This window comes from Mytilus edulis, chromosome 1, assembly GCF_963676685.1.
Source record: "Mytilus edulis chromosome 1, xbMytEdul2.2, whole genome shotgun sequence".
NCBI lineage: Eukaryota > Metazoa > Mollusca > Bivalvia > Mytilida > Mytilidae > Mytilus > Mytilus edulis.
The window spans coordinates 20,818,840-20,831,944 of record NC_092344.1 but is presented as its reverse complement, the minus strand read 5'-3'; the positions used below and the strand labels follow the sequence as shown (position 1 = coordinate 20,831,944).

General features: G+C 32.4%; 1 protein-coding gene across 1 annotated transcript; it reads right to left on the bottom strand.

Moving 5' to 3' along the window:
* Nucleotides 1-1,783: 1,783 nt before the first annotated feature.
* LOC139527308 (probable glutathione S-transferase 7) lies at nucleotides 1,784-9,039 on the bottom strand. Its single transcript, XM_071322667.1, has 5 exons — nucleotides 8,806-9,039; nucleotides 6,855-6,947; nucleotides 4,914-5,029; nucleotides 2,552-2,656; nucleotides 1,784-2,306 (listed from the first exon to the last, which is right to left on the bottom strand). The coding sequence occupies exons 1-5, from the start codon at nucleotides 8,936-8,938 to the stop codon at nucleotides 2,139-2,141; spliced, it is 615 nt and encodes a 204-aa protein (XP_071178768.1). The 5' UTR covers nucleotides 8,939-9,039; the 3' UTR covers nucleotides 1,784-2,138.
* Between the last annotated feature and the right edge of the window lie 4,066 nt (nucleotides 9,040-13,105).

The following is a 13,105-nucleotide window of genomic DNA, read 5'->3' as shown; positions in this document are numbered from 1 at the left end:
TATGAAAATAACCGCCAGCAACGCAAGTATGAAAAGTAATTCATAATGTACATTTGTTTTCTCTTATCCGAAGCGCTTTTCTGGATTTACCTTCATCAGGAACGCTCAAAGCCAAACATTTGAAATCCGAGGATACATAAGAACCAAAACCGTTGAAGAGCTATATGACCAAAATACCTAAAACGAATAGCCAAATTCATCCAAAGTCAACTTTGCCTGAAGGAGTTGAAACCTTAGTTTCTTTAAAATTTCAAAATTTATAAACGGACAATTTTAGAAAAGTTTGTTAAATCATGTCAGTACCGAAGTACCGTCTACTGAGCTGATGATACCCTCGGGGACTGATAGTTCACCAGCAGAGGTATCGACCCAGTGGTGTAAAAAATTGAAAAACAACACGTTTAATTATTTCATTGCGTCCGAAGCGCTTTTCTGGATTTACCTTTATCAGGAACGCTTTAAATGAGTTCAAACAACTAAATATTTTGTTTTTTGTGTAAAACTAAATGTAATTTAAAACTTTTTAAAGACATTTTGTGGTCAAATATTGTCTCTCCTGTTACCGAAACAGGACACATAAAAGGATAGATAAATTTCTTCATTTATGAATGCCGTTGAGACATACCTATACTCCCTCTGATGAAGCGATAATGTTTTTTCTATTGTGTTCCTAGTTTTGGTTTCCAACACGCAATTGCACTTCATACAAGTATGATATTAGTGTAAATGAGAAATATGTTGGTACATGTAGCAGCATAGATATTTTTTCACTAACTGTCTTGAACTTTCTTTTTTCTACACTGTTATGCACAAAACGTGCTGCATTTAATTTTAATGATGATTTGATCTTTTGAAATCATCACTGAATATTTACATATTCATAAGAGGGGAAACAATTAAAGGGTTAATCTAGTAATATGCACTTCGTGTACTCCAATTGAATTTAGTTTGTCATGAGAAAAAAATGTTACATATAATGCAACCGTGGGCACAGATCAGTGTGGATAGTATGTATGCATGTTTGAAAGTGTCTTCTGAAAGTTTTCTATTGGGTTTTGTTTGCATAGTGTTTTATGTTAAACTTTGTTGTACAGTGACAGTCATCCCCAATATCAGACAAGTACCAAACACTAAACATTTGTAGTGTCGGTTATTCAATATTTGGTTTTTATGTTCTAGTTTATCATGGAAAACACACTTTTTAAACATGTTATATGGATTAGCAAATTATTCTGTTAAAAATGTTCCACTTATTTGCTTTTGGATTGAAGCAAAACCTCAAAATTAGCACATGAACACATACTGTGTATCAATTTGAACTATACATGCTTGATCATTCAACATTGAAGTTTTATCCGGCATAGAAATTACGTTTTGTAAAACTTGTTTAAATTACGTAAATAACTTTTGAATAGTTCTTACCAATTATTTATTTTAAGACACTATCAACGTATATTTGTTCCTAATAATATTTGTTCCTGAGGGAAACAATATTATAATATTCACCTGTACACAACACCTGAATGTATACTAAAACATGGAGGCTGATGATTAGAGAAAATATTTATGTTTTTAAATGATGGGACATATGTTAACATACAACCACCAAAATTTGCGAATAATTAGAAACATCATGATAGTTATTAAGCTATTATGACCTGCCTATGCTAATGTTACATGTATAAACTTTATGCATATAAGAAGTTTGCGGTAAAAATGAACAAAGTGTTCACTATGATTAAAACTCATTTTACATATGGTATAATACGATTATTAAAAAAAATTGTTACAATGCATTGTAAATTTATTTTTCTCCACCCCAATAAAAGAACATCGTTTATTATATATTCGCCTCAAATAACAAAGGACAAACAATTGATTACAAGAAATATATCGTTTGTATTTCCATATTACAGTTCAGGCAACGACGACATATTGCATATTGTTTCTGGTACACAGACCACACAACTATATTAGCTATACTGCTTCAACACAATAATCACATGACGATGATTAGTTATTAAGAAGCATGATATGTACAAAAGATCTAACATGTCTAAGGAGAGAATTCAAAAGAGAGAACAAAGTAAAAAATGAAAACTAAACAATTATAATATTTATGAGTTTTAAATATTAGATTACATATCCGTCACTGGACGCTTCTCAAGCCACTTTTGTACACCTGCAATGTTTGTTATTTTATCTAAATGTTTTTTCATTGTCGGTGAGGTCTCAAATACAGAATCACCTTTCTTTGCTGTTAGTCTGTTCATTAAATCGAAGAATGCCAAATCTGCTACTGATAGCTATAAGAAAAAATACATGGGTAAATGTTGAAGAAATAATAATAACTTTACCAAGTAATTTTAAAAAAACACAACGAAATATGCAATGTTAATCTAATAATTTATTTCATATATACTTTGGTTTATATAATATGTAAAGCATTTAAAGCTGTACTTAGTTTCGAGTCTTACAAAAATGGTAAAAAATTAAACAAAACATATAAAATAACTGATCACCAATTCATATATTACAGGAAATATCATACCTTATCACCAACCAACCATTCTCCACTGTTTTCATTTAACATTTTCTCCAAATGCGACAGGAATCGTGGATAAACAACTTCCATTAAGTTTTTCTCTATATCAGGCTAAATATATAAAACAGTAAACATGTAATGTTATTAGTTTAAGTGCATAGACCTTAATACCATTGCTGATATAAGTTATTAACTTTTGCTAAGTTTTATAACTTACGAGTACAATTGTATATATCTCTATCTCAACATGTAATTTTAAAATGTATCTGAAACACAACTTTAATTCTCATGTACCCGTAAATTCAAAAACGTCTGGAATTTCCACTTTTCAGTATATTTTGTGAGGGTGAGGTTGTAATTCTGAGTATTCCAAATGGATATAAATGATGCTACTTTTTCAGAGAAATGCTCTAAATAGTTCACAGTCTTGTAGCATGTCACAGCAACGAGCTATATTGTGCTTCGTACGAAGATGTGGTTGGATTTAGCAAGACTTTAGATCTTAACCCTCCTCCTTTTATCAATCTCCACCAGTGGATGAACAAATCGTACACGAGGGAACATTCGATAAAAACTAGTACACGAAAACCACTCAATTTTAATATAACGCTATTACAGACGAATAAAAGACAAAAGAAATTAACAAAGAATGCTTGTTTTTAAAGGTAGCAAGCTTAAAGTGCTTTATCTGCTGATGAAAAAGCATGCAGTCCTACACTTCATATCGCGTTTGCTGTACTTCATAGAAGGTTTTATACATCAACCTCATATAAAACTGTTTAATAGTATAGACATACATGATCTTGAGCAATGAAAAAATATATATATATATTGAAAATCAAAAGAAAAAAATCGATTTACGATAAACTATACATTAATAAAAAAAAATAGTTATAACTTTTATCAGTCTATTTACAAAGGAGACAGATCTAAAGGAGATAAATCCTAAATTTATAAGCTTTTAAACAATGTTTCCGGAAAATGTGCCAAATATCACTTATATCACCCGTCATACTTTGAACCACACCATTATTTTATTTATTATTTTTACTGTAAGTCTGTTTTTTGTTATATCTACTTTACGTGAGTCTGCATTTATGTATGCCGTCATACGACAAAATTATTTTTATGTCTACCTGTGCGAATTTCAAACGCGCAATTTTACACCAGTAATGAAAACCTTCTTTCATTTATGGGTAGACGTTACATAGATAAATTCAGCCGTATAAGAAAAGCAAAATGAGAATGTTAAATTTGATGTATGCCTTTTTGTGCTACTTTGTTACATTTGTTGTTAATGTAGTGATATTTAGATGATAACACAATATTGACTGTTGTACCCCTATTTTTGACATTTTTACTCTTTGAGTATGTTTGTTTTGTTCATGCATCGTTGACAATGTAATGGAATTTGATGCGACTGTCATACAAGTGAGAGGTTTAGCTAGCTATAAAACCAGGTTCAATCCACCATTTTCTACATTAGAAAATGCCTGTACCAAGTCAGGAATATGACAGTTGTTATCCATTCGTTTGATGTGTTTGGACTTTTGATTTTGCCTTTTGATTTTTGATTTTCCTTTTTGAATTTTCCTCGGAGTTCAGTATTTTTGTGTTTTTACTTTTTTCATTTCATTTATGTCGTTTTCTCTTTATTTTTATTTTTCTTGAAGACTGGTTTATGCAGAGAGTATTTTCAATTTCATACAAGACTCTGTGTTTCTAAGGAGGTGCTCTCTACAATGTCCCTGATCGACACTTCACACGCAAATGATCGGAACAATTATTAACTAGCATTTGTCTGTTGCAATTTTTCACTAATCGTTTCCATCGGAAGCTCAATAGCGTTTTCTTAATGCCGCAGCTGTAACAGTAATTGCTAGCAGCTGCTACTTTTTTTGGTTGCTGCTCACAAAGAAGCTATTAAACCAAGAGTTCAAAATGGTGAAGTTGAAATCATCCCTTCCTAAATTTTACGGACGCCTACACGAGTTAGTTGAGCGTTATGAAATAACTGTTTCACTGATGATATCGGATATGTTCCTTTTGTCGTTACTACTAGAAGCGCTTTCCTTTTCATGAAGGTGACCTACGGAATAAGACTATTTATTAAATATGCACAAGACGGGTGCCACACGTGGAACAGGATCTGCCTACCCTTGAAGAGCATCTGCGATCACCACTAATTTTTGGTGAGGTACGTATTGATTAGTCTTTAGTTTTCTATGATGTGTCTTGTGTCTTGTGTATTATTAATTTTCGATTTGTCTTTTTTAGCCATTTCGTTGTCAGTTTATTTTCGATCAATGAGTTTGACTGGTATATTTCGCCTGTCTTTTATTCTTCCCTTTTTTCGATTAAAGCTTACCTTCTTAGTTTCGTCCTGTTCAAAGAATAGTTTGACAGTTTCTGTGATCACGTCATTAATACATTCTATGACAACATCACACTTTGTATTCTCCTCATTATTTTTTCCGTATAGATCTGGAAATTAAAATACAATTGCATATTGATAGGTGCATATTTAAACCTTCGCTAACAAAATCCTGCTTCTTATGAATATTTTGAATAGGTCAGAACCTACTGGCTCTTTTTCGTCACATTTATACGAAATAGTATTTACATAATAACGATAAGTGGTAAAACTAGAGGCTGTGTCGCTCACTAGAACTGCTTTTTACACCTATGTTCTATTTTTAGCCATGTCATCCATATTGGTCGGCAGGCACGGTCATCGGACACATTTTTAAAAACTAATATACCCTTATGATGATTGTGGAATTTGTCTCTGAAGTTTCAGAGGAGAAGATTTACAAGCCTCGGTCACACCTTATCGGATAGCACGAACGGACGCCTAACGTATGAAAATAAAAGTTGTCCGGATGTCGAACGTACATCCAACGGACGAGTACCGCATAAAACGGACACCTAACGGAAGCGTACCGGATAAAACGGATGAACAATATTACGGAAAAATTAAAGGCGACAATAATAATATATGTAAATCGCATAAATATTCAAAATGTTTCTTTGTAACTGTTTTTGGTTTGTTCTTGTCCGTTCAAAGTTTTGAACATGCTCAACATTTTCCACCGGACAGAATGGACGTCGACGGATAAAACGTACGCTTAACGGCTTTGCAACGGATATGGACGGACGTCTAACGGATAAGAACGGACGTCTAACGGACAAAACGGATTTGAAAAAAAAGTTATCCGTTAGGCGTCCGTTTGAGCTATCCGGTAAGGTGTGACCGAGGCTTTAAGGTATCAATTGTCAATTTTGGTCCTGCTGAATTAATTGTAGATCTTCTTACTTTACTGAACAGAATGGCTGTTTACAGTTTATCTTTATCGATAATAATATTCAAGATAACAACAAAAAACTGCTTTAGTTTCAGAGATATAAAGCCAAAACTGCATTTTACTCATAAGTTCTATTTTTAAACGTGTGGGACACGTTGGTTGGCAGGCGAGGTACAATTTTGAAACTAGAAAGCCTAATGATGATTGTGGCCAGGTTTGGTTGAATTTGTCACAGGAGTTTCAGAGGAGAAGGTTTTTGTAAAAGATTACCAAAAAATTGGTAAAAAATTATATTAAAGGTCAATAACTCCTTCAAGGGGCAATTCAAAATTTTAGTCATGTTGACTTATTTGTAGAACTTATACTTTGCTGAACATAACTGCTGATTAAAGTTTATTTCTATCTATAATAATATTCAAGATGATAACCAAAATTTTTATGAATGTTCTTTATATTACTAATTTAGGGACAGCAACCAAACAACGGGTTGTCTGATTTATCTGAAAATTTCAGGGCAGATAGATCTCAACCTAATAAAAAGTTTACAAAACTGCATTTAACCCCTTTGTTCTATTTTAAGCCTTGACGGCCATCTTGATTTTCGGACAAGGTCTTCGGACACATTTTGTAAACTAGATACCCCAATTTTTATTGTAGCCAAGTTTGGTTAGATTTGGCCAATTTGGCTCAGGAGTTTCAGAGGAGAAGATATTTGTAAAGGTTAACAGATGACGGACGACGACGATTGGCGGACGACGGCCGACGGACGTCAAGTGATGAGAAAAGCTCACTTGGCCTTTACGGCCAGGTGAGATAAAAAAAAAAAAAAAAACACGGATAAAATAGCCTGATATTGTACAGGTATAATTTATTTTATGGTATTTAACGTTATACAGGCATTTTGGTCTCTTGTGGAGAGTTGTCTCATTGACAATCATACCACATCTCTTTTTGTACATTTCGCAGATTTTCATATTTTTCTATTAGTTTTATAGTCAAATTACCGAGATCTCTAGCTAAATATCTTGCAATGGCCATAGACTGCGGTATCTGTTTGTCTCCATGTGTAAGTACTGGAACCTGTCCACAAGGTGTATCTACAAAAGTCAAGGTGATAATTCATTACGGTATACATTTTAAATCTTTTAAATCCAGCAAAATGGTTGAGAATAAACAATGAAATATGTGTTTACTGAAACAAACAAATATGAATGTCGTTGAAAAGTCTCGATTTCCTTTTTACGCTATGTTGTAACATTTCAAATTTATGGCTGTGATTTCAGTGTCAAACGAGTTTTGACATAAGTTGATTCAATGCAAAGAGCTCTTAATGTATTATTTATTGTTACAAAATTGTTTTATTTTGTTGATATTACCTGTTTGTTATTTGAGTCACAACAATACATGCAATATGATTGCAACGTTATTACGAAGAAATGAAATTGATACCCTGTCGTTATAGCAAACACGAAAATTACTTCTTAAGAGATTTCAACTTGACAATTGTGAACTCTCCATTTCTATCTAACCACATTCCAGTAGCGCTTGGGTATGGATTATATATTCCTTAGTTTATACGATATTCCTGGAGTTTCGTTTCCTATCTTGATCTCCTTGATAGAGGGTTGCTGATCATAAGGTAGCTGCCTCTAAACTAAAAGTTCCAAGTAGCGAATTGTAAGTAATTCCTTCGAAAACTTATAGGGACACCAACACGAGTTTGTTCACCATTATGACGATGGATATGTTCCAATCGTCGGAACCTCACTCCCTTCGTCCTTTTCTATGAATTTGACCTACCAAATTAGACTACTAGTTTGTACTTGCATGATCAACAAGATTGGTGCCAAATATAGAGCAGGATCTATTCACCATTCCTTTTATTTTGTGGGGTTCGTGTAACCCAGTTGTGTTTTGTATAGTGATGTTTGTCTTTTGGTTATTCATTTGTTATTTTCATTGTGTTTTTTTTCCATTTATTTTCAACTTAGGAGTTTGTCCCTTCGTACGTCTTTTTTTTCAAAGTTAGATATACAGTTTATTCCAAAATTAAATGCTTCTTATTTTAACTTTATTTGTATTTAAAAGCATTGACCGAAGCATATTGTGTATGAAGAGTGTGTCATACGTCCGATTCAGTTCTGAAATCCGTGTTTTGCGATGGGTAAATGTACAATTTATATATATAAAGTGTTTACCGCGGTGTGTATTCAGAACGATTGCTGTCCGATAAAATCGTCGGTAGGTACATTTTTTTATTAGTTGGTAATGGCTTTAAACAAGCTTCCAATCACTGTGAGTACTCTCAAATCTGTTCTCTGTGTCTTTCCTGTTTTTAATAGTTTTTGTGCGTTGTATCGATCGGATGAGTTCAGTTCTTTTCAACTGATGTTTTTATAGTTTGCTTTGAAGTTGTACTGTTAGACCACTGCCCAAGGTTAGAGGAGAGGTTGGCGCCAGAATTTTTAATCTCGTCACATTATGTATGTACATGTATTAAGTCTGGAGCCGGGTTTCAGCGGTTGTCGCTTTTTGCTTTATATCATAATTGTTTTCAGGAATTGTATTGCTCGTATTTAAGGCTGCTGGTTTTTTATTTGCCATTTTCGTGGCCTTTCAAAGCTTATTATGTGGTATGTTCATCGTTTAGCGTAGCGTCACATTTATACAATACTGTGTCCTAACATTTATTGTTGGATTCTTCAACATAGCATTAACTATCGTATGGAGTAAAGACATCACAGTTTGTTCACAAGTATCTAGAAAGTAGAAATTGTTTAACAAAAAGACACACTTTGACATTTTAGATACAAGCAGTTAGTTAATTGTAGAAATGATGGCTTTGTAGTGTTTTTGTTGGTTTAACAATTATCAACTATATCATATTGATAGATATTTTTATTATTCCCTTAAAAGTAAGCGTGGTATTTTTCGTCTATATACTGTAGTACTTACTTGGTTTTCGCTCAGGCCATTCCTCCTTTTCAAACCTGTCGTCTTCAAATTCTTTATCGGCTGCAGACAACATAATACGAGCCAGTTCCGCTCGACCCATTAAGTTGAAGTAACTAATTTTATAAGCCGACATGTTTTTGGGTTATTTTTATTTTACTAATTCAATAACTTGACTTTAAAAAAAAAGATATTTCTTCGGCTAAATATTTTAATTCAATAAATGAGTGATTAATAGTAATATCGTACAGATAAACATTATCTTATTGGACCTTATAGCTTTGTATGTTTGTCTTACCTTAATCTTATCCAAATAGAGTATAATACATTTCGTGATAGTTAATTCATACACATACTCGTTATATTTATAAAGTGCGTTTGAACTTATATGAACTATTATTATGGGCATTATGTTTTTCGGTCTGTTGGTCCGTCCGTCCGTCTGTTCCTTTTCAGGTTAAAGTTTTGGTCAATGTAGTTTTTTATGAAGTTTAAATCCATTCAACTTGATACTTAATACACATGTACCCTTTGATATGATCTTCCTAATTTAAACGCCAAAATTATAGTTTTGGTCCTTATTTCACGGTCCGCTGAACATAGAAAATGATAGTGCGAGTTGGGCATCCATGTACTTTGGACATATGTTTATTTCTTCACATTTATAATGTGTGATGGAAACTTCTAGAAAATAAATGACATAAATACTAAAGATAAATCTTAATTTTAAATGAACAATTTGCATATATATTGTTAAAAACAATTCTGCATGACCATGTTTCTGTCAAATAATGATAGTCAATATATAATGGAATTATACCATAGTGAACTAATATTTTCAAAATACTCCTCGTTTTGGTGACCCAAATAAGAGGGTCCACTGACTGACCTAAAGGGAGAGCTGGTCCAGTCTTGGTTCAGTGATTCCCTATATAATCAACCAAATTTTCCACACAAAAGGGCCCACAGGGCCCCTCCTGAACCCGCCTATGACACTTAATGCAAGGAGGCTAATACGAAGTTAGCGTAATAGATTTTAAATTATCTTATTCAATTCTTTCTTGCTTAACAATTCACAGTGTGTTGACATTTAAATCGCATCTTACCCTTAAACTTGAAATCATGTACACACGAATATAGATAAGTCTGCTTTATGCCTCGAATTTAAGACAAAAAAAATGTTCGTGTCGAGAACTTTCTTTTCTCATATTTCAGCCCCACATATTCTGATGATGGATCTAGAGAAAGTCATGCCCGCCACTGAATATATATTTATATTTCACAGAAAACAACGGACATATATGTTTTCTAATAATTTCGTTTACTCATTTTTCTAATTGTTGTTTTATATTTCATTATATATAGTTTTTGTACTCAATATGTCGACACCAAAAAAATGTATATTCTTGGCTCTACAATCAGCACATTTTAGATGTATTGTCAAAAATATGAAGATTTGTACATTTTCGGACCTTGAAGCTTGAGAAAATCTTGGACCGCAGCCTAGGATCAAAATGTTCTGCAACCAAAATATTGAATTCTGAGACTTAAAAAAAAATCTAGAATCATTGGTGGCGGCCAAAGTTCAATACATCAACACTGTTAAGAACTATTGATAATTTGTCCAACTGACGCTACAATTCAAATAACGCATGCTTAAGGAATAAATTCTTCGTCATTCTTATGCGATGTGTCAACATGAATTTAATTGTATTACTAGTAATATCACAACTATTTCAATGTGATATTGTAGCATTTTGGTCTGGTGAAGAAAAGAAAACAAGCTTGGTATCCCATATAGGTTTCTTTTTAATCAAATAAATGTAAACATGACATACAATGGCTACAATGATTTCTTAAATGAAAGAGATTTTCTTTGAATTTATTACAAAACATGATCATTTAAAAAGAAAGATCAATGTTTGATACCATTAACTGTCTGACAGAACTTTATATGAGTACAATCAAATGTATTTTGAATTCTTACAATAGAATGGCATATTTCTGAACGAGTTCAAATACAAAGTTAGCAATTCTTACACAAGAGCATGTAGTTTTAAACACTTAACAAGCACATGCATGTAAAAAACCATTAAAATAAAGTATTGATATCTAATGGATGTCTTTTGAACCTATGTCGGTTTCAAAAATGATCGTGATAGTGTAACAAATTCAAGGGAAATAAGTCATACCTCCTTTCCCTCCAAACCACAAAAAAACATTCGTGATGTTTACATATTCATAGTATATACATTTTACGCATTTATCTATAAAATTATTTTTGTTATTTTATGAGCCCTATAAAAGCTAAACATGAACTTCATCATTATTTTTTCCACAATTTTAACCAAAGCAATTTGATTATTTTCAAAAATTAAGAGCAGCTTTCTCTATAATACAAATATAGTTTTTGAAAATAAGAGTTCCATTTTTGAGGCTACTTACACATTTAAGTCAATAGTCCATTCCGAAAGTGATTGGTAATTTTTTAAGAAAGTTTCGAATTTGTTTTCTCATAATCGGTTTATACGACTTTTGAATAACGGTATTACGCTGTTACCTTTATTCAGCATTGTCCAGAATTTAACAATCAAAAGTGGTGTCATAGCTATATAACAATGCATCTGGAAATGCTATAAAAAACGATAGCTTGTCTGTGTATTTTTCGAACAACACATCATGTAAGCCTTCGTAACTAGCAACATTGAATTACAGAGGGAAGGGGTCGGGAAAACGAACAACAGTATTTCGATTTTCAGATATATCAATTCGAAAGTCTTTTTTGGGTTTAAGGATGAAAAATAAAACGGTGACTGAATACAAAAAATACAAGCCAGTCGTTCAGTCATCAAATTTGAATGTAATCCCAACACGTATTTGCAAGATCAAACCAAAATGAAAGTGCTGTTAAAATGCGAATACACTGTGCATAAATTAATAATAAAAAGATTCCATTTCCAGCATTCTTTTCAGAGAGGTTAGATGTCTCCCTATAATCATCATTTGAAACGGTTTATTACATATGGTACAGAAAAAAGTATCATTTCAATATCCGAAGATCAATACCGAAATCTGATATTGACCGTTACCAATATTGTTTTCTACCACACATAGTATTTGTGCAATTTGTTCATCCGGCTTTTTAAAAATTATAGGACAATCAGGAGGAATAAACTAGAACTAGAGATAAGTGAATGATATAGCAAAAAAAAAAACCAACACCACAAGAACATCTATTTGAGAAAATAAAACAGTAAATATGTATGTAGACAAAGCACAATCTTTTAATAACTATTTAAAACTGATACATTGTATTGTTAACCTTTAGAACCGCTAGGTGTTGGCTTGCCTAAATATAATTAGAATGAAGTTATAAAAAACTCACATAAATACATCTTTCACTATTTTAAAATTCTTGCCTTTTACATTTTATAAAAAAAAATCAACCCTAATCTTTTTTCTTTATTCTATTAAGTTAAATAAAAATGTTTTAGTTAAAACACATGTGAAAGTCGTTAAATGTTAAAACCTAAATTTAACAAAAAATGCCAAAGTTACATTCAGGAACAAATATAAATGAACTTTAATTTCTGAACAAAACACAAAATATTATGTCATTGTCAACATAAATTATCAGCGATACATTCAGTCCATACTGTGATTCTCCATTTCAAACCCAAATGTCTAAAACAATTTTGAAAATATGCTTCAATCTGCTTAAACCATTGTACACTTTTTTCTTTAGACACCGATCAAACATCTTCTGAAATAGCGTACTTCTTTTTTTTAAAAACGTTTGAGATTCTTACTAGTTTAAAATTAAAACATTATTCACATAGAATTAAAAAAAAAAAAAACTGTTCCGGGAAAAAAATCGACCCCTTCCCCCTCCCCCCCCCCCCCCCCAAATAATATAGGATTGGATAGTTGACAGGGTGGATTGAAGTTATCACTGATAAAACAAAAATATGACCAATGAAAGCGAAAGTCTCCGCTTCTCCCGATCATCCGATTCTTACAGAAGTACATAACTAAGTAACTGTATCTCCTTAGGATGTATGCTGTAACAGTGTCGGTACACAAGCAATGACAACAATGATAGTCATTGCAACCCCCGTTCAATACTTTATGATGTTTTCGAACTAGGTCATTTGCATGTCTATCATTTCCTTTTCTCCGAGAATTTTTATGAACTTTAAAGGCTAAAATGTTTCACAGAAAGAAATACGCGAATAAAAAACAATGCTTATTTGTTGCTTCTGTTGTACACAAAGTATTTCATGACGCCTATTCTTGATACTCA

Bases quoted from the DNA above. Each gene is read 5' to 3' on its own strand.
- LOC139527308 (XM_071322667.1), bottom strand. From the start codon at position 8,938: ATGTCGGCTTATAAAATTAGTTACTTCAACTTAATGGGTCGAGCGGAA. The intron at 6,948-8,805 runs GTAAGTACTACA...TGACTTTTGTAG, and splicing joins ATGGCCTGAGCGAAAACCAA to ATACACCTTGTGGACAGGTT. The intron at 2,657-4,913 runs GTAAGCTTTAAT...TTATATATTTAG, and splicing joins AACAGGACGAAACTAAGAAG to CCTGATATAGAGAAAAACTT.